This window comes from Thamnophis sirtalis, unplaced genomic scaffold (genome assembly GCF_051295495.1).
Source record: "Thamnophis sirtalis isolate CommonGarterSnake01/CBP01778 unplaced genomic scaffold, rThaSir2_p1.2 scaffold_3, whole genome shotgun sequence".
Classification (NCBI taxonomy): Eukaryota; Metazoa; Chordata; class Lepidosauria; order Squamata; family Natricidae; genus Thamnophis; species Thamnophis sirtalis.
In genome coordinates, this window is record NW_028261383.1 from 27,156,943 (window position 1) to 27,182,275 (window position 25,333).

The following is a 25,333-nucleotide window of genomic DNA, read 5'->3' on the forward strand; positions in this document are numbered from 1 at the left end:
TGAGTGATTCTTAGGGTGTTAACTTCCTTGATCTTAAGTGTATAAAATTTGTATTTGGCTGGAGGGGGCGGTCTTTGCTCCTTTAGCTGATGAGACCCTTTTGAAGTACTTCAAGAAAAGTCCCTTCCACCGCCTCTCCACTCTCGATCCCATTGGCATCTGCACCAGGCTAAACCAAATTTGCAGACAACAGAGAAAGCAACTAAAGAGATCTCAGGATGGCCATGAAGACGAAGGACCTGGATGCCCCTCCGGAGCGATTCCTCCTGGCTGACTCCTACCTGGTATTCCTGGAAAGCCTCCTCCGCAGGGATCACCGAGTGGCCCTTGTGCTCTTTGGATCGGTCGCAGACCACGCAGATGAGGGTCTCGTGGTCCTTACAAAAGAGCTTGAGGGGCTCCTGGTGCTTCGGGCAGAAATTCCCTCCTTCCTTGCCCGGATGGCCCCCGCATCGCCTGGCCTCTTCCGCCACCCGCGCCAGCTGCCTGTTGGGGAGGAGGCTGCAGAGCGCGAAGGTCTGTCTGCACTGGGGGCAGGAAGCCTCCGATTCCGACGCCCCCCAACTGCGGGTCAGGCAGTCCCGGCAGAAGTTGTGGCCGCAGTTCGGGATGAGCACGGGGTCCTGGAAGAAGTCCAGGCAAATGGAGCAGTTGAGTTCTTCCAGGAAATCCTGCAAGGGCGCTTCGCCCGCCATCGCCGCGCCCTCCGCCGGAAGAAAGAAAGTGAAAGTTAAGCTTCTCTTCCTCTAAACCAGGTGACCGTCTTTGGGCTTTGCCTAGTTGGGAAACCGAGGTGATTTCTTGTTGCTTCTGGGGACATCTTCGTTGGCTTAAAAAAAAAAACTACAATATTTTAAAAAGAACAAATTGGGGAGGAGCAAAAATTCACAGGACGGACCTCCGGTCAATTATTATTGGCCCAACCAGCACTTTAAAGGGAAAATTGTTTTAAAAACTGGAAAGAAGCAAACACCCTTGGGACGAACCCCGGATCGATTACAATTGATCCCAGCATCCTGTTAAAGCGAAGAAAAGGGTTTTTAAAAATTGGAGAGAAGCCGAAATTCATGGGCTGTCTCTCCCCCCCCCCCCCATCAATCTTTTTTTTTAAAGTTTTTATTTTTAGACAAACACAAACAAATGAAACAAAAAACATAAACCATTTTTCATTACAGTGTGTCGGTTGGTTACAAGGTTTCTGTGCATCCCTTTCATAGTCACCACTAACAATTCATATAAAATCACATTATCAAATCAAATATAATTTTATACATTACTATTATGGTACCTCATATATTTGACTATTACCATTATTCTTCATTTTCCACAAGGCTTATTAAGTATTGGGATCATTTATACCATAGCAGTTCAATACATCATCTCAAATTTCTCCAGTAATAAAATATTTTTATATTATATTCTATATCATTCAATGTTCTTATATTTACAATATTCTATGGTAGCTTTCATTTCCATATTTTTTTATCTAATCACAAATAGAATAAATCCCATATCCTATAAAATTGTTTATCTCCTTGATCTCTAATTTCAAATGTCAATTTACTCATTTCAGCACATTTCATTATTTTATAAATACCTTCCTCCTGCATTCCCCCCCCCCCCCATCAATCATTGATCTACACATTCTGCTAAAGGAGAGTTTGGGGACCGTGGCCCCTTTATGACTTGTGCATTTCAAATGGTATGTATAGGGTCTCCTGTTTGAGCAGGGGGCTAGACTAGAAGACCTCCAAGGCCCCTTCCAACTCTATTCTGATTGGTTGATTGATTGACTTCAAATCATGAGACAGCTGGCTCAGGAATTTTGGGAGTTGGAGTCTGCAAATTATAAAAGGGCCATTGTCCCGTTCCCCCCTTAAAGGGAAAGATATTGAACAATCCTGGGGAGAAAGAAACATCCATGGGACCGATTGCCAAAGAATTATATTTGATCCAACTAGCTTGTTAAAGGGGAAAATGCTTATAAAAAAAATAGGAAGAAGGGAACATTTATGGGGCCAGAGGGGGTAAACTTGAAATGAAACAGACTGGAAGAAGCCCTTGATAAAAGGCCAAATCGAATGCTGCAATTGATGGGATGTCTCAGAGATGAAAGGGAAATCAAACTCTTTTTTGTCACTTTTTATGGGAATATCCTGCAGAGGACTGCCCCCTTCCCAGCCAGCCAATCAGGAAATGGATCAGGAAAAGCTCTAAAATGATTATGTTTTTACATACCCAAACTCCCACAACTTTAACCTTAACCTGTCTGCTGTTGACCTCACCCCATTCCTAAGAGGTCTGTAAGGGGCGGGCATAAGCGCAGCATCGTACTTACTGTCCCTGTCCTATTGTCTCCATTTATTCGTAACTATTGTATTTTTCGGAGTATAAGATGCACCGGAATATAAGACGCACCAAGGTTTTGAAGAGGCAAATTGAAAAAAAGGTAGGTAGATAGAGTGATAGAGAGAGAGAGAAAGCGAGAGAAATATAGTAGGTAGTAGGGAGAGAGAGTGAGTAGTTAGGTAATTAGGTAGATAGATAAAGGGACAGAGAATAGAGAAATACAGTAGGTATGGAGAGAGAGAGAGTAAGTAGGTAGGTAGGTAGGTAGGTAGGCAGGCAGGCAGGCAGGCAGGCAGGCAGGTAGGTAGGTAGAGGGATAGAGAGAGAGAGAGTAGATAGGTAGGGAGAGAGAGAGTAGATAGGTATGTAGGTAGATAGAGGGAGAGAGAGAGAGAAATACAATGGGTAGGTAGGGAGAGAGTAGGTAGGTAGGGAGAGGGGGAGGGAGAGAATTCCAGTAGATAGGTAGGGGGGAGAGAGGGTGGGTGGGTGGGTGGGTAGGTAGGTAGGTAGGTAGGTAGGTAGGTAGGTAGGTAGATGGAGAGAGAAAGAAATACAGTAGGTACGTAGGTAGAGGGAGAGAGGAGGGAGGTGGAGGGAGGGAGGGAGAGAGTAGGGAGATGTTTCCATGTGCTGGAGAAGGAAATATCTGACAACCTGTAGCATCTAAAACTTGTTTCTGCTGGCACAACACTTGATCAATGTAATTCTCATCAACCACTCTAACTAAAGAGCTTTCCAAAAGGAAAAAAAGGTTTTGTACTCTGCAAACCTCCCAAAAACGGGCCCATTTTCTTTTTTAAAAAAATGCATGGAGGCTTATAGAGTGCTCCAGGTTTGGGGGGGGAGGCATAAACGAGAGAGTGAGTAGTTATGTAGGTAGATAGGTAGGTGGATAAAGGGTGTGAGAGAGAGAGAGAGGGGGGGGGGGTAGGGAGTAGATAGGTAGGGAGAGAGAGAGAGTAGTTAGGTAGGTATGTAAGTAGGTAGGGAGAGAGAGAGTAAGTAGTTAGGTATGTAGGTAGCTAGAGGGAGAGAGAGAACTACAGTAGGTAGGGAGGGAGAGAGAATAGGTAGGTAGGTAGATGGAGGGAGGGAGAAAGAGAATAGGGAGGGAGAGAGAAATACAGTAGGTAGGTAGGGAGCGAGAGAGTAGGTAGGTAGGTAGATGTTTCCAGGTCTATTTATCCATGTGCTGAAGGAGGAAATTGCTGACAATCTGCAGAACCTAACACTTTGTTTCTGCTGGCACAGCACTTGATCAATGTAATTCTCATCAATCACTCTAACTAAAGAGCTTTTCAAAAAGGGGAAAAAGTTTTTGCCCTCTGTAAACCTCCCAAAAAAGGTCTGGTTTTTTTTTTTGTTGCAAAAATGGGCCCGTTTTCTTTTTAAAAAAAGGCATGGATACCCTTATGGAGGCTTATAGAGTGCTTGGGGGGGGAGGGCAAAAGTCACCATGAAGAGGCAGCCTGGGTCTGTCCTTGGAAGGGCAACAAAGAAGACTATCTTGTAGATGGAGAATATGGAATATGTAGAATGTGGAATAGGATCATTTGCTGGATGGAAAACTTCATTTTTACAATTCTATTAACAATTCTATTTGACTTTTGGCTTGAGCCAGGTGACACATTTAGGGCACAGAGCACTCACACGTTCTATCTTGATAACAGATGGTAAGTTTTGTCTACTGTCTTCTGGGCATCTTCTGTTTCTATGGACACTTACACAATCACTGATTGCAACTAAAATTAAACAAATAAGTCATGAGCCATAAATGGGATGGAGTGTTGCAACAGACCTATAAAATCATGATTGACAGGCTTAATTGTAAGGTATCTTTAATGCTGATACACCTGAACACATGATGCTAGCACCTATAAATTACCTAGGAAACCTCATTTTTTATCCAGACAAATAGAAATGATGATCAGGTTATTCCTTCATTGACTGATTGACTGATCAGGGTGGCATGGAACAATAAAGGAAGCTGAAGTAGCAAAAAGCTGAGGAATCTCTGCTTTAAGGGCTTTCAGAGATCCCCGCTTGGCAAATAGGGATTTTTCCAAGTTTTTTCCTATGGATGTCCCTTCTTTTAGGGGAGCATCATACAGACACCAACAGGCAAATATAAATAGGGCCAAAGGGTCAGTCCAACCAGGGAAGCCTCTGAGAATGTATGGAGCAGAGTTGCTGTGCTGGCATCAAAAAAGCTCACTTTTCCCCCTTCGCAGTTGGGAGAGATGCGGATCCTCGTGGGCTCCTCACTCAGGACCTGATCAGAGTATACTGATGGAGATAAGATTGTGTATTTCCCTCTCCGTTTCCCAATCTGCCAGCACCTGGTCTGCTTATCAACATTTGTTAAGTCCAGTGGCTCTTTGACAACCCCTGTAGCCCATCCTTCTCTTATCTCCTACAATAACTTCCCAGAAGTGTCTCCCTCTTGAGAATCTATGACAGCCGAGGATATAAGAAAAATATACAAATCTGTTGCGGTCTGAGATACGATTGTTTTCTTTAAGTGGCTTAACTCCTTGGACCCTTTTTCGATCTTCAGAGAGATCAAGGTGGTCAAGATTGGCTGTGCCTGGATCCAGAATTACATTCACTTTAAGGGGGAAGAGAAGGGAGGAAGGAAGGAGAAGAATAATAGCTTCAGCTGCAGGCCTAGTTTGTGTCTTCACTCCCAAGAATTTACACAAGTCTCTTGTGTGAATGGAGTTCAGCTTCCAAATACCCCTTCCAGGACTTGGACACTCGTTTTTTTTTTTAAACAAAATGTAAGCCGTTGCCTGGTCAAGAGTCCTCCAACTTTGGCAACTGTAAGACTTGTGGACTTCAACTCCCAGAATTCCCCTGATGGAGCTGTTAGTCTCCAGGTCCCCTCTGCTCCCTTTTCTCCAAGCATTCAGACTGCCCTACTGTCTTGTCCTATCCTCTGTTAATTGCTGGCCTGTTCAGTGCTCCTCTGGCGTCTGGCCTTCTCGTCCCACTCATTTAGGTTGTCTTTGCCACCTGCCAGTGAATCTGCCTCCCCTCCATCTGCCACTAAGCTGCCTGCCTTCAGAATCCATTGATTAGCTGTCCCACTCTTAGCTCTACTGCACAGCTGTTTGTCTCTTGGCACCACTGCTCGATTCCCCCAGTCTCTAATCTCCCACGTGGCCTCCCCTCTGCTGATCGCCCTCCAGTTGCACCATATTGGCTGGAGAATTCTGGGAACTGATGTCCACCAGCCTTACAGTGGACAAGATTGAAGACCTCTGGCCAAGCCCTTCAAACAGTTCATAGCACTTCACTTCTTCCAGTCTCCCTGCACAATTCTCTTTAGCTTACATCTTGCAGATAATCCTAACCCTCCTTGAAAGGCCCTGCTCCCCCTCAAGTGGGAAGATGCTGCAAACCCTAACCCTAACCCTTCCTCTTCCTCCTCCTCCTCCTCCTCCTCCTCCTTTCTCACCCTTTCCTCAACCTTTCCCCATGCTTTGCTTTCCCCCTCATTCTGTCGGGTCGAGGCCAGGTGAGCCAGGAGGCCTTCTCTCCCTCTCTGCTCCCTCTCACCATCTCTCTCTCTTGCTATCCTCCTTCCTGCCGAAACCTCCTCCTTTACCTTCCCTTCTCCCCCTTCCTCCATGATGCACTTAAAATGGGGCAAAGCTCACTTAACAGCTGCCTCACTTGGAAGCAGAAATCTAGGGCTCAATTGTGGTTGTAAATTGAGGACTACCTGTATTAGGTACGTTCATTAGGATTACTCATTTGCTCCTTTGCCAACAGCAGCTTCTCAATCTTCAATTTTTAGATGCTTTGAGGTGTCCCACAGAAGGGCTCTTAGCCATCAAAGTCACCACATTAGAGTTAAGTTTCACTCCCCTTATTTATTTGTATCTCGCCTTTATTAATTTTACAAATAACTCAAGGTGGCAAACCTATCCAACACATCTTCCTCCTCCCATTTTCCCAACAGCCTTCTGTGGTGGGTTGGACTGAGAGAATGACTGGCTCAGTTACCAACTGGCTTTCATGGCTACGCCAGGACTTGAACTCCCAGTCTTCCTCTTCCTAGCCTGGAGCCTTAACCACTAGATCATACTGGATCTGACACCCATCTCAATATCGAAGCCAGTTTTGGGATGCCTCAGATTATTGGCCCCTGGTGGCTACCTGGATGACTCTCCTTGCAGTTTCCTTGCTAAAGATTCAGGAATGGATTTCCATTGCCCGCTTCCTAGGGCTGAGTGAGAGTGGTGGGTCCTAAGGTCGCCTAGCTGGCTTTGGGCCTAAGGCAGGATTGGAACTCATGGTTTCTAGCTTGATTTCTTAACCACCACACTAGATTGGCTACTCAATAAGAGTCAGAGTGGCTTAAAGCAAGAAGGAAAAAGAGTGTTATTCGGCATCTTGTCAGGTAATGTATTTAATTAATAATGAATTCTGTTGTGGCCTGGCAGGAGCCATTAGAGCTGCCATCAGACTCCGACAGCGAGGGGTCTTATGAGTTGGCCTTGGAGGAGGTGGAGGACCCTGGACAGGGTGTCAACTCCGAGCAGGGCGAGGAGAGACTGGCTGGCCACCAGGTGGCGGCAGAGCATTGGATCAAAGGGAATGTTCCTGAAAGCATCTGGGAGTTGTATCAGGATGCATGCAGGCGTAGGTCTACTCAGCGTAAAGAACAAAGGAGTAACTACAGGAGGTGATTGCGAACAGCTGAGGCTGATCAAGATCCCCTCCTGCTGATAAAAGAGACTGCAGGTGCCACGCCCTAGTTGCAGAAGTCAACATTCCGTTCCTGTTCTGGTGTTGGGTCTTGTTCGCGTTCACAACCCGAGAGAAGCCAACTTGGATAAGTGGTTTTGAGATAAGAGAAGCCGGGTTTGCATTTTGTTATGAGTTATAGGACTTTTGCCAGAGCTATTATCTTTGTTTATTTGGGCTTGCAGCCAACAGGAGCTTGGACTGATTAAAAGAAACCTTTTGAGTTACGTGGCTTTTGGCTTTCATTCCTGGACGGAGAAGGGGGGGTCAGAACAGAATTCCATTTTTACAATTCTATTAACAATTCTACTTGAATTTTGGCTTGATCAGGTGAAACATTTAGTCTACATACTGCTCACACCTCATATCTTGATAACAGATGGTTTTGTTTTTGTCTTCTGTCTTCTGTGTGTCTTCTTTCTATGTATGTACAGTATTATGCTGAATAATCACTGATTTGTTTGATTTCAAACAGTATAAAACAAATAACGCCACTCTAAAGTAGAAATAAAATCTCATATTGGCAAATAAAATAAGGTAAAAATACATTTATTGATATAAAATTGCAAAGGAAGGAACTACAGCCCATGAGACATCTATAAAATTACAATCACTCTTACAATGAGTTATCCGAGTCCTGTAGATAACTTAGATAAGTATAAAAAGAGACAAACAGTAATAAGATTTGTAAAAAAAAAAAAAAACAACCATGAGGCTGTACTTTCTGAAGCCCCGCTAGGGTTGTTGAGATTATAAAAATTATGTGTATATTTAAAATAAAACAGAAAAAAAGCAGAGGGAAGAAAAAAAGCAGGGAGGGATTACAGAATATATTGAATAATGGGAACCTACACAATCACTGATTGCAACTAAGCATGAAACAAACAAGCATGGTACATAAATGGGCAGGAGACCCCTGATGGGCATCTAAAACCCATGATTTATGGGTTCGGCTGTAAGATAAGCCATCTTTAATATTGATAAACCGGAAGAAAGGACATTACAGCCTATCAAGCTTTCATTGGACACCTCCTTTTTTAGACTGACTGACTGACTGAGCCATTCCTTCAATTTCCAATGCTAGACAACTGCAAGCAACTCAGTGCAGCATATAATACTCAATCAAGGAAGCTGAATTAGCACGAAGCTAAGGAACTGTTGCTTTAAAGGCTTCCAGAGATCATCGCTTGGTAAATAGGGATTTTTCCAAGTTTTGCCTATGGACGTCCCTTCTTTGAGGGGAGTGTCAGGCAGGCACCACCATCCAAATAGAAACAGGGCAGAAAGGTCTCCCCAACCAAGTCTGAGAATGTATGGAGCAGAACTGCTGTTCTGGCATCAAAAAAGCTCACTTGCCCCTCTTTGCAGTTGAGACAGATGCGGATGCTCATGGGCTCCTCGGTCAGGACCAGGTCAGAGCGTCTTGACGGAGAGATGGCCTTGTATTTCCCTCCCCATTTCCCAATCTGCCAGCGCCTGGTCTGGTCATCAATATCTGTTAAGTTCAATGGTTTGTTGGCAACTCCTATACCCCATCCTCCTCTATCTCCTACAATTACTTCCCAGAAATGTTGTCCTGATGAGAACCTCTGACATCCAAGGACATAAGGATTATATACAAATCTCTTGCTGTTTGGGACAGCATTTATTTCTTTAATTGGTTTAAGTCCTTTGACCCTTTTTCGATCTTCGGAGATGTCAAGCCAGTTGGGATGGGCTGTGTCTGGATCCAGAATTACATTCACTGTAAGGGGGAAGGGAAGGGAGGAAGGAAGGAGAAAAATAAGAGCCTCAGCTATTTACAGGTTAGAAACAGGTTTAAAAGTGATAAGGCACGTTTCGGGATCTACCCAAACCCTCAGGGGCTAGATAAGATCTTGTTTGGTGGAGACAAGAAAATGTTATCGAAGATCTACCAATTTTTGACCTGCCAAGATACTAATGAAGAGATGGACAAAAGCCTTCTAATAGTATGGGAGAGAAACCTAGGTTATGAAATTGAAATGGGCAAATGGTGGGATCTATGGAGTAAGACCATTAAACTTACAACATCTACTGCATTCAAAGAAAACATATACAAGATGGTTTATAGGTGGCACTTCCCCCCAACGAGGTTAGCTAAGATGTTTCCTGGGTTATCTCCATTGTGTTGGAAATGTGGAAGAAAGGATGGCACATTCTATCATATTTGGTGGTCCTGTACTGAGGCCACGAAATATTGGAAAAGGATTAAAAAATGGTTAAAAGAGGTTACCGGGGCAAACATTGAATGGAGACCTGAGAACTTGTTACTAAGCACCAAACCAGATAACATAAACAGCTCAATATGGCATTTGAGCCTGCATATAATTGTGGCCGCAAGAATAACCTATGCACAATTTTGGAAATCCACCACTATACCGTCGGAAGATGCTATAGTTAAAAAGATCTACGAATGTGCAGAAATGGACAGAATGACGGGTTGGCTGAGGGACAAAGGAGAAACAGAACATTATCTTAGCTGGAACCTATGGTATATGTGGGCGACTAGGAGAACAGCAGGGACTTAAAATGGGGAAAGTTAACATAGGTACCGTAATAGATCCCTGAATCTTGCAATGAGAAGATGTGGCTTAGAGACCTAATAATGAGGAAAGAAAGAAAAAACTGGGCTGTGAATGACTGTCACCGTGGGGGGGGGGAGGGGGGGTTGTATGTTTAAAACAGCATTTGTATATGTATGTTTTACTTTATATTGTTATGTATGATTTGTTTTGCTTATGTCGTTGTATTTATGTCGTTGTATTTTTCTTCCTGTTTTTTAAAGGTAATAATGTTTAATAAAAATTATATTAAAAAAAAAAAAGACACCTGCCTAAGTCTTTCAAAGACTTCATAGTGCTCCACCTCTTCCAGCCTCCCTGCACAATCTCTTTAGCTTCCATCTTGCAGATGAGATTAATGGGATTGGGAGTGAAGAGTGGTTGGCTTTGAACAGGGACTCTATCTGGAGCATTAATCCAGAAGATCAGGCAGAGCAAGAGGCTGCCATGTTTCAATTCTGAACTGGCAGAGTCAGAAGGATCCCCCAGAGGGAACTTAGGACACATGTTGGAATCTGAGGATGCTGAGCCCTTTTTTCTGTGACCATCAGGGTGTCACAGGCATGTACAAAAGGGGAAGATGTTGCACAGGAAACCTCTGCTTTCATCAGTCTGATGGGCCTCAATGTGGAGGCAACCCTGATGCTCCAACCTTGCTATGTGTTTTGACTCAAAGGGCCTAATTTCTCTGCTCCCAAAGACCTGGTCTCTCACCAACCTTTGGTCAGGCAGTAAAATCAAGAGAATGTTATTAGCTTGGTAGGAACTCAATATTCCTTTCAGTCCCAGGTTATATTTTTCCATTTGTCCAGATATTTCATTCTACACAAAGATTGACTTCAGTTTTCTAGATTATGTATAGAACGGAACAAAACAGAATGAAGTAGAGTGGAGTAGAAGTAGGGGAGTAGAACAGAACAGAATAGAACAGAAAAAGCTTTATTTGGCCAAGTGTGACCAGACACACAAGGAATTTGTCTCCTCTGCATTTCCTTATGTTGTATATATCAATGGCAAGTAATAGTTCATAAATCATAAAATCATTAAAGTTTACTGGATCATCGTTGTCTTATATAGTATCTAATCCTATATTTTTCTTTTGTTGTTAATCTATGATGTTTCTCTTAAAGTTACTGGCATCAGAAATTAAAATGGCAAACAATTGCAATTCCTATAACTCATATTTACCTTCCCGTTGTTGAAGTCCACTTTCCAGAGTATCTGGGGAAGAAAAGGGAGGAATTCAGCATCTCATCACTGGAATTGGAGCAACAGAAGGGCCTCCCTTCAGATACCCTGGTTTGCTTTCCTTGGACTCAAATCAGGAAATAAGGAATATGGAAAGCCACAAGCCAAAATGTCATTGTTGGCTATATATATTCCATCGGGTATAAATATATTCTACTATATATTCCGTATATACGTAGTTCTTGACTTACAACTACAGTATTTGTTTAGTGAAGTTACAGCGGCACTGACAAAGGTGATTTATGAGCGATTCTCACACTTACGACTGTTGCAGACCCCCAAGGCAAAAAAGGTCACTTAACTTGCTTCCCTTGCTTAGTAACAGACATTTTCAGCTCAACTGAGGTCATAAGCCAAGAACTACCTGCATCTATTCCATTCTACTTAGTGGAACCTTATTCTGCTTCCCCAGTCATCAGTGCATGTGGATTTGGGATACAAAGAACACAGGTAGTCTTACAATGACAACAGAGCCCAGAATTTATGTTGCTACGTGAGAAATTTGGTAAGTGAATGACTGCAGTTGTTAAATTGGTAACCCGGTTGTTAAATGAAGCTGGCTTCCCCATTGACTTTGCTTGTCAGAAGGTCACAAGAGATGATCACTGCAACCGTCATAAATTGACAAGCTTCCAAAAGTAAATCATGTGGTTGTGGGGATGATACAATGGTCGTAAGCGTGAAAAATGGTCATGTCACTTTTTTTCAGTGCCATTATAACTGAACGATCACTGTGAGCTGTAGTAAGTCAAGGGCTACCTGCAAATGGTCAATTATGAGTAGCTAATGGTTCTTGTATTTTAGGCAGCCCATCATTAATGGGAGAAACCAGAAAGCCCCTGTTCCCCCTCTTGGTGCCAAGACACAAGGCCTGTCCACAGAGAAATGGTGTCTCTTCCACTGATTCTGGAATTGATCCCTCTTTGATCCACGTGACATCAACCCAGAATCTCTCATGGAGGCTCTGGGATCAAAATGTCATCCAGTGTAAAACCTCGATGGCTGTTTTTTACCTCTAAATTTTTTCATGGCACTTTTCAGTAACAAAGTGGTATCACTGTAATCCCTGATATTCCACTTCGGGTCTTCAGGTAAATCCACCGGATTCTCATATGTTTCCTTAGCCTGGTAACTGGCAAGACAAAAAAAAACATCATTTATCATCCTGCCAATGGAAGTGTCAGGGTTCCAAATAACATCCAAAGTTAAATCAGAGTCCAAAGCAAAGAATTGCTCAAAGCTACAATTTATTAAGAGAGTCATGTTGGTACATCTGGGAAAACCCAAATCTGAGCTGCCTGGGTTTTCCCCACCCAGTTGAAAGTTCATGACCTTCCCCACCCACCCACCCACCCACCCACAAGTCTATCGCACGGTCCAATCTTCCACTGCCATGCTGGCAGTTCCACCCATCCAGTTCCGGTTAGGTGAAGTGGTGTAGAGACAAAGGATGACCTTGGATTCTAGAAAGGAATTTTATTTTGGCTACATAGCATTTTACTCCTTACTTTCCCCCCATTATAAACAGCATAGTAAAATAATAGAAAGTGTGGCAGGCCAAAGATCCAGAAAGAAATATGGCTGTAGGCCTGACAGGAAGAAGCTTTGTGATGCCTGGTTGTGTGTAGCTTTTAGTTGTTAAGTGGGGGTGTAGATGGCCAGCTCATTGAATGTCGTTTTATGTTTCCCCGTCCTTGGCTCCTGGTAAACTGCTGGTAAATCAACACTCGTGTTGACCGACAAAGGCCCTTGTTTCCCAGGCTTCACATTTCTCTGGCTAGCTATTCAACTGTGGGCCCCATAGTAACCCAGTTTCAGTTTGGGGCTCCCCGCTCTGGAAAATTCTTGTGAATCTCTTGGCCAAAAAAATGGGTTGTATCTTACCAAATGACTGATGACTAATAGGGGTGAGGTAAATAATCATTTAGAAGATGGATATAATGTTCAAACTGATCTTGATGGATTAAAGGTAATGCAATGAAAATGAATAGAGACAAATGCAGTTACAAGTAACCTTCAATTTATGACTATTAGTTAGCAACCAGCTACAATGGCTCTCAAGAAATTGACTTATAACTATTTAACATCTGTCACAGTGTCCCTGTAATCACAATTCGGGTGCTTGGCAAACGTGATGGATTTATGATAGTTGCATTACTTGGAAGAGCAATGATACTTTTAAACCATCAAACATCTGTCTCTTCTTGGGAAGGACTCAATAGGTGGATAAAATGTCAAATTCAATCTAAACATCTGGTTGACTATGCAATCAACCATAATAATTGAGTATATCAAATATTGCTAATTATCCTGTTATCTGAGATTGTTTGAGGAAATATCTAAAAAGCCCTGATAACACATTACGTAACCTTTACATCCAAATACTGTTAAATAAAAACAGAACTTTCCAAAATAGGAAAACTGCCAGAGGAGCTGCTGATCTCTGAGACTGTAAAGAAAAGAGTGGATTTACTTACTTCTTCAAGATGCCTCCAATGTTCTGAAAAATAAAGAGACAAAGCATTGAAAGGAGCTATTTCCTATGCATAAAATTAAAATCTTACATTCACAAAATAAATGAGTGAAACATCTGGAAAAGCAGACACTAACAGACACATAAACTACTTCCATTTTTTTTCAATGAAAAAGTGCCATTGCTCTTTTTTCCCAAACTGTCCAACCTCATTTGGAGAGGTATTGTTTTTGTTTTCTTGTCTAACAAAAGTTATACCCCAGTTGAATCCAACACAATTACAATATTGGAAAAACAAAATAGTGCATCAATAGGATAAAAAAAAATTCCCTGCATTTATGCTTCCAGAATCAAGGCACTTTGGGAAATCCAGGCGGTTATAATACTTTGTTTTATAACCACTTGTGTCATCAGTGTAGGATTTCTCCTAGCCCTGGAGATTAAGAGGAGGGGGAGACCCCACAAAGAACACCCACCACCACATCCCCTAATAGGGGATAGGAACCCTAAGCAGGCATTTTTACATTTGTGAAAAATATACAGAGACAGTGACCAGTACTTTGAATTCTTGCTTCTCACATAGCCTGTTTTTTCTGTATTACATTATGTATCTCTAATATTAGCCTTTACAGGTAGTCCTTGACTAAGTAGTTCATTTAGTGACCGTTTCTTTCCATAGAAAGAGTCAAAAAGATTTCTAAATGAGGAGTTGAAAAAAAGATTTTGAACTTGGTCGAGTGCAGCCAGAATCCTACATGCAGACATGGAAAGATATATCAATTTCCACAAGAGAAGAATGGATGGAAAAAGTGATGGGGCTAGAAAAAATGACAAAATTGACTACTTTAATTAGATATGACCCATTATTTCTACTTAGAAGCAGCTTCTAAACTTTGTGCCTGAGATAAAAAAAAATGAACTCTTGATGCTTGATTTTCCTTATTAGACTAATCTGTTTTTAGACATGGCTAGTAATTACTGAATATTCAAAATATTCAAAAGAGTTGAGGCTTTAATTTTATTTTGTATTCTATTGTGCAGAAAAAGGTTGAAAGACAATGGGTTTTTCCCCCCTTTATCCTACACTTATTTCCCATTCTTAGCCTTCTCCATTTCCTGGTTTTCTCTATTTCCATTTGTACTTTTCACTATTATAATTTTGACAAAATTTATGAAAAAGGGGGGAAAAGGACAGAGTCAAAAAGAATACTCTGTGGAGAGGCTAAAGAATACAGAGAGGAGCAGTAAAGATGATAAGGGCTCTGGAGGCCAAACCATACAATGAATGGATAAGGGAACTCTGTATGCTTAACCTAACAAAGAGAAGGCTTAGGGGAGACATGACAGTCATCTTACAATACTTGAATGGCTCTCATAGGGAAAAGGGCATTGATTTACTCCCTGTAGTCCCTGAGGGCAAATGATGGAAGCTTATCACAAGGAGAGCCAACCAGGCATGAAATGCTCTAATCCTCACTACTGCTTTGGAACCAGGAGCGTGTGCTCACTTTGCTCATGTGCGGTGCTTCTGCGCATACGTAGAGCATCTATGATTACATCTGGATGGGTGGGGGGAGCCTCCCACCGCCACCACTACCGGTTTACCCGAACTAGGGAGAACCTGCAGAATACCACTTCTGGAATAAGGAAAAGTTTCCTGAGAAGTATTTATCAGTGAAACAGCTTCCCTCCCTGAGTTTTGGGTGCTCCATCACTGCAGGATTCCAATAACAGTTTGGACAACCATGTTTTTGTGACTGTATAAGGACTCATGCCTTGGGCAGAGAAGACCTCCAAGGTCCCTTCCAGCCCTAGAATTCTATGATCTCCACTTCCTGCCTGACCTGTAAGAGTTTGCTGGCTGGCTGTTGAAGCTTCTCTTCTATCTCCTGGATGAGATGGTCAAGAGAGCAGAGTTCCTCCATGTGCGTGGCCAAACCCTCCTCCTTTCTTGCCATAATCTCCTTCTCCATCTCTTCCATTCTAGTCAATAGAAGCTTCTCCTGTCCTTCTAACCAGAGTTGTAGCTCTCTGAATTCAGCCACTACATTTTCTTTCTCTTCTTTGATGAGGTCCTAGAACAAGAAAGATAAAAGGCAAAAGGTGTTGTTTTTATTTTATTTTACTTATTTTACTTAATTATTTTTATTTTTATTGTTACAATAATTAAACAGATTCCTTGAAGAATCCAAAAGTGAGGTGGGAGAATTTCCTAAGGAGAAAAAAAACTCCTTTTAATATTAAAAAGCACAGAGAGGAAAGGTTTCTTAAAAAAAAAAAACAGGGTCCAGTTTAAATGATCTTTCATTAAAATTTTCTTGACAATCTGGGATTCCAATCAAGGAGGCAGAAAAATGTTTCAGTTCACAGTTTTTTCAATAAGATGAAATATGGTTTGCATTAATTTATTAAGCAGACTAAACCCATTGCATAAAACACGGCTCATGGGATAGGTGCACTTAACCCAACTGTGACTCATTCAGGCAATGGGGACATATAAGTCCCCAGGTTAAGAACACGTTCTCTGCCCTAACACCGTCTTTATCTTGAATTTCCTTTAACTTGTACTTACAAACAGGCTGCCTATTATTAAAGATAGCAGATAGGATTCTCCTTCCTATTAGCTCAGAAGCTCCCCACTGTTGGATCCATACTTACAAGCCTCTCCTGCAGTTTTTCCTCTGTGTCTCTTTTGTATGTAGCTATTTTTTCTTTCTGCTCCTTCTGAGCCTTCAGGCAATTCCCAACCTTGATCTGAAGAGAAAATACAGGTTTTGAGTTGAGAATTACATCGGAGAGAAGACCTAGTTAGAAGATATATTCCAGTGATGACGAACCTTTGAGACTCCAAGTGCCAACATTGCGCGTGTGCGCATGTCCAAACTGAAAGGTGCATGTGAACATACCCTTGCATGGAATGTGCGCATGCACGGACGTGTGCACTTGTGCAGCAGATACCAGAAGGCCAGCAGGAGGTGGGGCATCCCAACAGTGACAGCGTGGCAAGAGGGAAGATCTTTGTCTTTTATGACCTTCTCTTCCATCCTTTGCAGGGAAACAGAAGGTCACGAAAGAAACGCCATGGAGATGTGACCTGGGGTGCTGGCGCTCATTCCAGCAGAGGGGGCTCCACCTACCACATCTGGCAGGCATGCCATAGGTTTGGCATCATGGATATATTTAATCCTCATAAATGCATGACAATTGGCAAACATCCAAATTTTGATCATGTGACCACGGAATGCTGCAATGATCACAAGGGTGAAAACAGTCGTAAGTCACTTTTTTCAATGCTGTGGTAACTTTGAACAGTCACTAAACAAATGGTTGTAAGTGGAGGACTATGGTAAATCTGTCTTCATAAAGATTGTAGCCACAAAGGATAAAGCAGGAAGGGAAGATGTCAGGCTGGAATTGGAGAAGTTTGTTAAAGGAATGGCCCAGGCAGAAAGTTGCACAGGACGGTAAGGAATAATGGGACACTACTAGCTAGCAACAAGAAAATTACAGGTAAGTTAGAAGGACTCAGGTTAGAGGGATGCTAAGGCATATATAGACATAAACTTTGGTAACTTCTAGCTTATTATAATAATAAAACGCACAGCATTTTTGATAAGAAAGCTAATTAGCACTAAATATGCTATTTATGAAGGAGGAGGGTAAAGTGGGCCAGAAGAAGAGATCAAAAGAAACAAGTGTCAAGGAATCAATGAGTGATTCTTAGGGTGTTAACTTCCTTGATCTGGTATTTGTATTTGTCTCAGGGTCTTTGCTCCTTTAGCTGGTGAGACCCTTTTGAAGTACTTCAAGAAAAGTTCCTTGCACCACCTTACCAGTCTCGATCTTATTGGTATCTGCACCAGGCTAAATCAAACAATGGAGAAAGCAAGTAAAGTGATCTCAGGATGGTCAGGAAGACCGAGGATCTGGATGATCCTCCGCAGCGATTCCTCCTGGCTGAGTCCTACCTTGTATTCCTGGAAAGCCTGCTCCTCAAGGATCACCCAGTGGCCCCTGTGCTCTTTGGATCGGTAGCAGGGCACGCAGATGAGGGTCTCGTGGTCCTTACAAAAGAGCTTGAGGGGCTCCCGGTGCTTCGGGCAGAAGCTGCCTCCTTCTTCCTCCGAATGGCCTCCGCATCGCCTGGCCACTTCCACCATCCGCGCCAGTTGCCTGTTGGGGAGGAGGCTGCGGAGACTAAAGGCCTGTCTGCAATGGGGGCAGGACGCCCCCCAACTGCGGGTCAGGCAGTCCCGGCAGAAGTTGTGGCCGCACTCCGGGATGAGCACGGGATCCTGGAAAAAGTCCAGGCAAATGGAGCAAGTAGCTTCTTCCACCAAATCCTGCAAGGGCGCTCCAGCCGCCATCGTCGCCCCCTCCGCTGGAAAAGGCAAGAGAAACTTAAATTTCGCTTCTTTTCCTCTAAATCAGGTGACCGTCTTTGGGATCTGCCCAAGCGGGAAACCGAGATGATTGGTTGTTTCTGTTGTGGTCATCTTCGCTGGCTTAAAAAAAAACTACAGTATTTTAAAAAGAACAAATTGGGGAGGAGCAAAAATTCACAGGACGGACCCCTGATCAGTTATTATTGGCCCAACCAGCTCTTTAAAGGGAAAATTGTTTTGAAAACTTGAGAGAAGCAAATGTCCCTGGGATCGATTACAATTGATCCCAGCATCTTCTTAAAGAGAAGAAAAGGGTTTTTAAAAACTGGAGAGAAGCCAAAATTCCTGGGATTCCCCCCCCCCACCCCTCACCCCTCCCCCATCAATTATTGATCCACACATTCTGCTAAAGAAGAGGTGGGGAACCTTGGCCCCTTTATGACTTGTGGATTTCAAATGGTATATAGAGTCTCCTGTTTGAGCCGGAGGCTAGACTAGAAGACCTCCAAGGTCCATTCCAGCTCTATTATGATTGAGCCAACCAGGTTGTTAAAGGGGAAAATGCTTTTTAGAAAACTTGGAAGAAGAAAAACACTTATGGGATGAAATGGAGTAAAGTTGGCATGGAAGAAACTGGGATAAAGCCTTCATACAAGCCCAAATCCAATGCTACAATTGATAGAATGACTCACAGATGAAGGGGAATGTAGAAAATATAATCCTTTCTCTAACTTCTAACCCTAACCCTTCAGGCAAAAGATGGATACTGTAGGAAGTTATCACCAGCCCTCTCCCAGAAAAATGAAATATCATAGGAAATGTTGAAAAGGCAGAATACAGATATGAAAAGGAAGAAACATGTTTTAAAAGACAGAATAGCTCCCTGTAGCTTCCTGCCCATCCCCACTTTGTCAATGGGCCATTAAGAAGGCCAAGCTAGTCCCTTTACATAATAAAGAGTTCTCCACTTCAGCTCCAGGGGGTGGGATTAAGGCATAATAATATTGGCACTTTACCCAACTCATCACGTGGCATCTGAGAACTCAACCAAACCTGGATTCAAAACGCAGCCTAGAGAGTTGCCCCTGCATGGCCCCATGGGAGTCTGACAACCAATCAGAATAAAAGCTCAAGATCAAAGGCCAGAGAGGGCATAAAACCAGGGACTCAGCATCTCAGTCCTTCCTTCTCTTTTCTCCACCAACATTGAAGCATGCGATCACCTTTTCTGTTCAGAGCTCAAGCCATGTGGTCCTGTCCACCATTAAAACCATCTTTCCAAGCAGCCTCCATGTCTCCAGTGTCTTTTTCCCCACTTGGAGCCGAACCCAGAAGGACATTTTTTTCATCAATACAAAGAGTAATTAATAGTCTCAGGCCAACCTAGGACAGAAGGGGAACCTATCTCGGAATAGGGGGATCAGGTGAGTGGAGAATATTTTATAGACCCTTTTATGAAGGTCTTTTGGGGGAGACTTTCTTAGTCACAAGGGGTCCCCGAGGAGATTGAGTTTAAACTGTTGCAGCCAATCTCATTACCAATTCAGGACACAAAACCACGAAGGGTTGGAGAACTCAGGTTTATTTGCACAACGGTTCAGCGCATTAATAGGAGAAATTCTGAACCTCGGGCTACGGCCAAGGTATTACTTTTATATATTTCGCAAAGCCAGCACCGCCTGGGCGTTATGCTTCATTAGCTTTTTATCAGTGCAAATCATAGGGAAAGGAGAAGTCCAACCATAGAGAAGTTCAATAACTGATGAATTTGCTACAGATCCATATACACCATCTGTTACTTTCTGTCCACATCCCTTGCACATGCCATATGTCCGGTTACAGGAATTATCTAGTACATAGTTTATTATTGGTTACATTAAGCAAGGTCTCTTTCCTATAAGCAAGTTGCAACATATAAGCAAATTAACGTCTGCATTTTATAGTGTTTTTCCACTCTGCCTCAAAACTATTGAAGAAGATCTAGGCAGTTGTTGAGTCTAGTGTTGTTTGTAACATTGATGATTCCCTCAGGGGGGATGGTTGGTGTCTGACAGTTGCTGATGATATTGCGTATTTTTGTAATATCCTCAGTTTCATTGGTGTCCTCCAGACCAAATAAAATAGCATTGGGATGTTTTTGTTCTCATTCAATGGCATCTTTGATGAGTAAAAAGATGTTATTTGTTTGGTTGGTGGTTATTTGTGGCTGTGGTTGTGGCAGTGGTTGTGGAATTGGTTGTGGTTGTGGAAGTGGTTGTTGAATTGGGATAGGATTTTGAGTTGTTGAATATTCACTTTTCTGTGCTGTAATTTCTTTTCCCAAAAGATGTAAAACGAGCTTCTAAACATTGTACTGATCGTGCTTCTAGACATGCTTCTATTGTAAGGTAGTCTGATAGATCTAATTATAGCCAAAGTTATATAGTCAATATTCAATATCAAATATTCTGATCAAAGTCGAGGTTTTGCATCATTAGTAGAAAAACAGTTGCTGAAGTGTCAGTAAGTATTTTTATGCATCTGGGAACAAGCAAACCCAGACAGGGAGTTTCCTGTTATTCTGCAAGATGTTTCTTGTTTTGCTTCTCTAAGCCTCCCTATATGTCACACATGATCTATAATGTGCTGACCATGGATATATTTTTGGAATAGTAACTGTTAGCCATCTGGCATAGACATTTTTGGTTCCTCTTATTACCTTATATGCTTAGATACTGCCTCTACAGATGTTTACGTAATTTGCACTACAAATGTATGTTTTTAGGAACCTTTCGGGGTTCAAACGTTTGTGCTTGTTTGGCATGTTTGAACCTGCGCATTCAATAAACTTTTCCTATATTGCATCGCTTGGCTTGATTGTCTCTTAATTCTACTACAATTGTGTGCAGGGATGTTTGTTGTGTTTTAATGGTTATTCTATGTTTTCGACCCTATCAGGCAGGGCAATGAAATTGTTGGGTTCAGAAATGAGGAACTGTAGGTGTTGTTTGTAGGCTGCCTGTTTGTTTAATCTCAAGCAGGTGTGGTGGGCATGCTTGTTACATAGGCTGCATTTCTTGAATTCCTCATGTTTATTGGTAGTGTCATTGCATTCATAGCATGCACAGGTGTCATATGGGTTGTTGTTGGTAAAGATATCTTTCTTTTGTGGGTGTTTGGTGGTGGAGTGTTTGGAGGTTTTGCCTGGCATGGTAGATTTGTTGTGTAGATGTGTAGTTGGCTACTTATTATTTGTTGGTTTTTGGAGTTGAATTAGTTAATCTGTTATTTGTTGGTATGGATTAATTTATCTCTTATTAGCTGGTAATCGATGCCACACTAATCAATAGCACTAACTATTCAATATGATAGTCAGGCAACTAATTAATCAATGCTGCTCTAATCTCAGTAATTACAGTTATACAATAAAACAGTGATTAAAATCTCTCTAATCAGTTAAACGAATCAATTAAAACTGCTATACAATTAATCAACCACAATCAATTATATTAATCAATATATCAGTAATCAGTGAATCAATGTCAGTAAACAAGTCAAGCAATCAATTATTAATTAGATAATTGCTACACCAGTTAGTAGATAAATCAATTATTGTAGACTATTAATAAATCTATTAATTAATGATATATGTCTTGAGGTAATGAAGTAATGAGGTATTGAGGCTCCATAATGATTATATTATAATAATAATAATAATAATAATAATAATAATAATAATAATAATAATAATAATAATAGCGTCACAATTCAGTAGCACAAATGATCCATTGGAATTTGTGCAAAAATTATAATATTAAAACAGCAACAAACTGGTGGGAACATCAGCCTGAAAAAGTCACCGAAAATCAGATGGTCAAGATCTTGTGGGATTTCCATATACAAACCAACAAAATACTGGCGCATAATACACCAGACATCACACTGGTTGAGAAAAATAAGGTCACAATCATAGACATCGCAATACCAGGTGATAGCAGGGTCGCCGAGAAGGAACATGAAAAAATCGCAAGATACCAGGACTTAAAAATCGAAATTCAACGACTATGGCACAAACCAGCAGTAGTAATTCCAGTGGTAATTGGCACACTGGGTGCTATTCCAAAAGCACTGGAATTACATTTAAAACAGTTAAAAATTGACAAAATCACCATCAGTCAAATGCAAAAAGCCGCACTGCTTGGATCTGCACGCATATTACGAAAATACGTTACGACGTCCTAGGCCCCTGGGTGGGGCCCGACTAGTAACCAATGCCAAATCCGGCGAAACAACTGGCCGCTGTGATACAATTGTACAACAACAACAACAACAACAACAACAACAACAACAATAATAATAATAACTCCGCCGTTGCCGGTCCCAAGCCCGGATGAGAAAGGAGGAAGGTTGGGATCAGGTTGGCATCTGGTCCCGTAAAAAAACCCCTGCCAACCCATACAATATGGTGAAAAAAACGAATAAGAATTCCATACCGCATCGGTCGTCGCGCGGGTTAACAAGGGCCGCGGCGGATGTTGGGGTCCCTGGACATCCGTCGACAAGTGGGCTACAAGTGGACCAGCCAACAAAACGACAAAAATATAGTGCAGATGAAAACCGTGCCATAATGGCCTGTTACTACAACTCAGAGCCAGAAAAAAGAGGATATTTAAAGCGAATGTATGAATTATGGAAACAACACGCAGACTGATTATAAATTGCGGCACAATTCAGTAGCACAAATGATCCATTGGAATTTGTGCAAAAATTATAAGATTAAAACAGCAACAAACTGGTGGGAACATCAGCCTGACAAAGTCACAGAAAATCAGATGGTCAAGATCTTGTGGGATTTCCGTATACAAACCGACAAAATACTGGCGCATAATACACCAGACATCACACTGGTTGAGAAAAATAAGGTCACAATCATAGACATCGCAATACCAGGTGATAGCAGGGTCGCCGAGAAGGAACATGAAAAAATCGCAAGATACCAGGACTTAAAAATTGAAATTCAACGACTATGGCACAAACCAGCAGTGGTAATTCCAGTGGTAATTGGCACATTGGGTGCTATTCCAAAAGCACTGGAATTACATTTAAAACAGTTAAAAATTGACAAAATCACCATCAGTCAAATGCAAAAAGCCGCACTGCTTGGATCTGCACGTATATTACGAAAATACGTTACGACGTCCTAGGCCCCTGGGTGGGGCCCGACTAGTAACCAATGCCAAATAAGGCGAAACAACTGGCCGCTGTGATACAATTGTACAACAACAACAACAATAATAATAATAATAATAATAATAATAATAATAATGCTGATGAAACTGTTGATCACATACTCAGCTGCTGTAAAAAAATTGCGCAGACTGATTATAAATTGCGGCACAATTCAGTAGCACAAATGATCCATTGGAATTTGTGCAAAAATTATAATATTAAAACAGCAACAAACTGGTGGGAACATCAGCCTGAAAAAGTCACCGAAAATCAGATGGTCAAGATCTTGTGGGATTTCCGTATACAAACCAACAAAATACTGGCGCATAATACACCAGACATCACACTGGTTGAGAAAAATAAGGTCACAATCATAGACATCGCAATACCAGGTGATAGCAGGGTCGCCGAGAAGGAACATGAAAAAATCGCAAGATACCAGGACTTAAAAATCGAAATTCAACGACTATGGCACAAACCAGCAGTAGTAATTCCAGTGGTAATTGGCACACTGGGTGCTATTCCAAAAGCACTGGAATTACATTTAAAACAGTTAAAAATTGACAAAATCACCATCAGTCAAATGCAAAAAGCCGCACTGCTTGGATCTGCACGCATATTACGAAAATACGTTACGACGTCCTAGGCCCCTGGGTGGGGCCCGACTAGTAACCAATGCCAAATCCGGCGAAACAACTGGCCGCTGTGATACAATTGTACAACAACAACAACAACAACAACAACAACAACAACAATAATAATAATAATAACTCCGCCGTTGCCGGTCCCAAGCCCGGATGAGAAAGGAGGAAGGTTGGGATCAGGTTGGCATCTGGTCCCGTAAAAAAACCCCTGCCAACCCATACAATATGGTGAAAAAAACGAATAAGAATTCCATACCGCATCGGTCGTCGCGCGGGTTAACAAGGGCCGCGGCGGATGTTGGGGTCCCTGGACATCCGTCGACAAGTGGGCTACAAGTGGACCAGCCAACAAAACGACAAAAATATAGTGCAGATGAAAACCGTGCCATAATGGCCTGTTACTACAACTCAGAGCCAGAAAAAAGAGGATATTTAAAGCGAATGTATGAATTATGGAAACAACACGCAGACTGATTATAAATTGCGGCACAATTCAGTAGCACAAATGATCCATTGGAATTTGTGCAAAAATTATAAGATTAAAACAGCAACAAACTGGTGGGAACATCAGCCTGACAAAGTCACAGAAAATCAGATGGTCAAGATCTTGTGGGATTTCCGTATACAAACCGACAAAATACTGGCGCATAATACACCAGACATCACACTGGTTGAGAAAAATAAGGTCACAATCATAGACATCGCAATACCAGGTGATAGCAGGGTCGCCGAGAAGGAACATGAAAAAATCGCAAGATACCAGGACTTAAAAATTGAAATTCAACGACTATGGCACAAACCAGCAGTGGTAATTCCAGTGGTAATTGGCACATTGGGTGCTATTCCAAAAGCACTGGAATTACATTTAAAACAGTTAAAAATTGACAAAATCACCATCAGTCAAATGCAAAAAGCCGCACTGCTTGGATCTGCACGTATATTACGAAAATACGTTACGACGTCCTAGGCCCCTGGGTGGGGCCCGACTAGTAACCAATGCCAAATAAGGCGAAACAACTGGCCGCTGTGATACAATTGTACAACAACAACAACAACAATAATAATAATAATAATAATAATGCTGATGAAACTGTTGATCACATACTCAGCTGCTGTAAAAAAATTGCGCAGACTGATTATAAATTGCGGCACAATTCAGTAGCACAAATGATCCATTGGAATTTGTGCAAAAATTATAATATTAAAACAGCAACAAACTGGTGGGAACATCAGCCTGAAAAAGTCACCGAAAATCAGATGGTCAAGATCTTGTGGGATTTCCGTATACAAACCAACAAAATACTGGCGCATAATACACCAGACATCACACTGGTTGAGAAAAATAAGGTCACAATCATAGACATCGCAATACCAGGTGATAGCAGGGTCGCCGAGAAGGAACATGAAAAAATCGCAAGATACCAGGACTTAAAAATCGAAATTCAACGACTATGGCACAAACCAGCAGTGGTAATTCCAGTGGTAATTGGCACACTGGGTGCTATTCCAAAAGCACTGGAATTACATTTAAAACAGTTAAAAATTGACAAAATCACCATCAGTCAAATGCAAAAAGCCGCACTGCTTGGATCTGCATGCATATTACGAAAATACGTTACGACGTCCTAGGCCCCTGGGTGGGGCCCGACTAGTAACCAATGCCAAATCCGGCGAAACAACTGGCCG

The 25,333-nt window shown here is 42.0% G+C and overlaps 2 protein-coding genes and 1 long non-coding RNA gene across 3 annotated transcripts in view; all 3 read right to left on the bottom strand.

The window, feature by feature from the left end:
* LOC148047715 (E3 ubiquitin-protein ligase TRIM11-like) overlaps positions 1–761 on the bottom strand; it is a 49,231-nt gene extending 48,470 nt beyond the window's left edge. The window contains exon 1 of the mRNA XM_087711698.1: positions 282–761. Coding sequence (XP_087567824.1) covers positions 282–695 — 414 coding nt within the window. The 5' untranslated portion in view covers positions 696–761. The remainder of the gene's footprint in view (positions 1–281) is intronic.
* Positions 762–835: 74 nt separating this feature from the next.
* The window catches only part of LOC148047717 (uncharacterized), a 70,071-nt gene continuing 45,573 nt past the window's right edge, over positions 836–25,333 (bottom strand). Inside the window, exon 2 of the long non-coding RNA XR_015696174.1 lies at positions 836–1,016. This is a non-coding gene — a long non-coding RNA (uncharacterized LOC148047717). The remainder of the gene's footprint in view (positions 1,017–25,333) is intronic.
* LOC148047718 (E3 ubiquitin-protein ligase TRIM39-like) lies at positions 7,641–17,805 on the bottom strand. The gene is made up of 7 exons (XM_087711692.1): positions 17,379–17,805; positions 16,069–16,164; positions 15,255–15,485; positions 13,415–13,437; positions 11,951–12,069; positions 10,878–10,910; positions 7,641–8,851 (listed from the first exon to the last, which is right to left on the bottom strand). Exons 1-7 carry the CDS (start codon positions 17,775–17,777, stop codon positions 8,325–8,327), a joined length of 1,428 nt encoding a protein of 475 aa, XP_087567818.1. The 5' UTR covers positions 17,778–17,805; the 3' UTR covers positions 7,641–8,324.

Bases quoted from the DNA above. Each gene is read 5' to 3' on its own strand.
- LOC148047718 (XM_087711692.1), bottom strand. From the start codon at position 17,777: ATGGCGGCTGGAGCGCCCTTGCAGGATTTGGTGGAAGAAGCTACTTGC. The intron at 16,165-17,378 runs GTAGGACTCAGC...TTTTCTCTTCAG, and splicing joins AGGCTTTCCAGGAATACAAG to ATCAAGGTTGGGAATTGCCT. The intron at 15,486-16,068 runs GTAAGTATGGAT...TTCTTGTTCTAG, and splicing joins AAAAACTGCAGGAGAGGCTT to GACCTCATCAAAGAAGAGAA.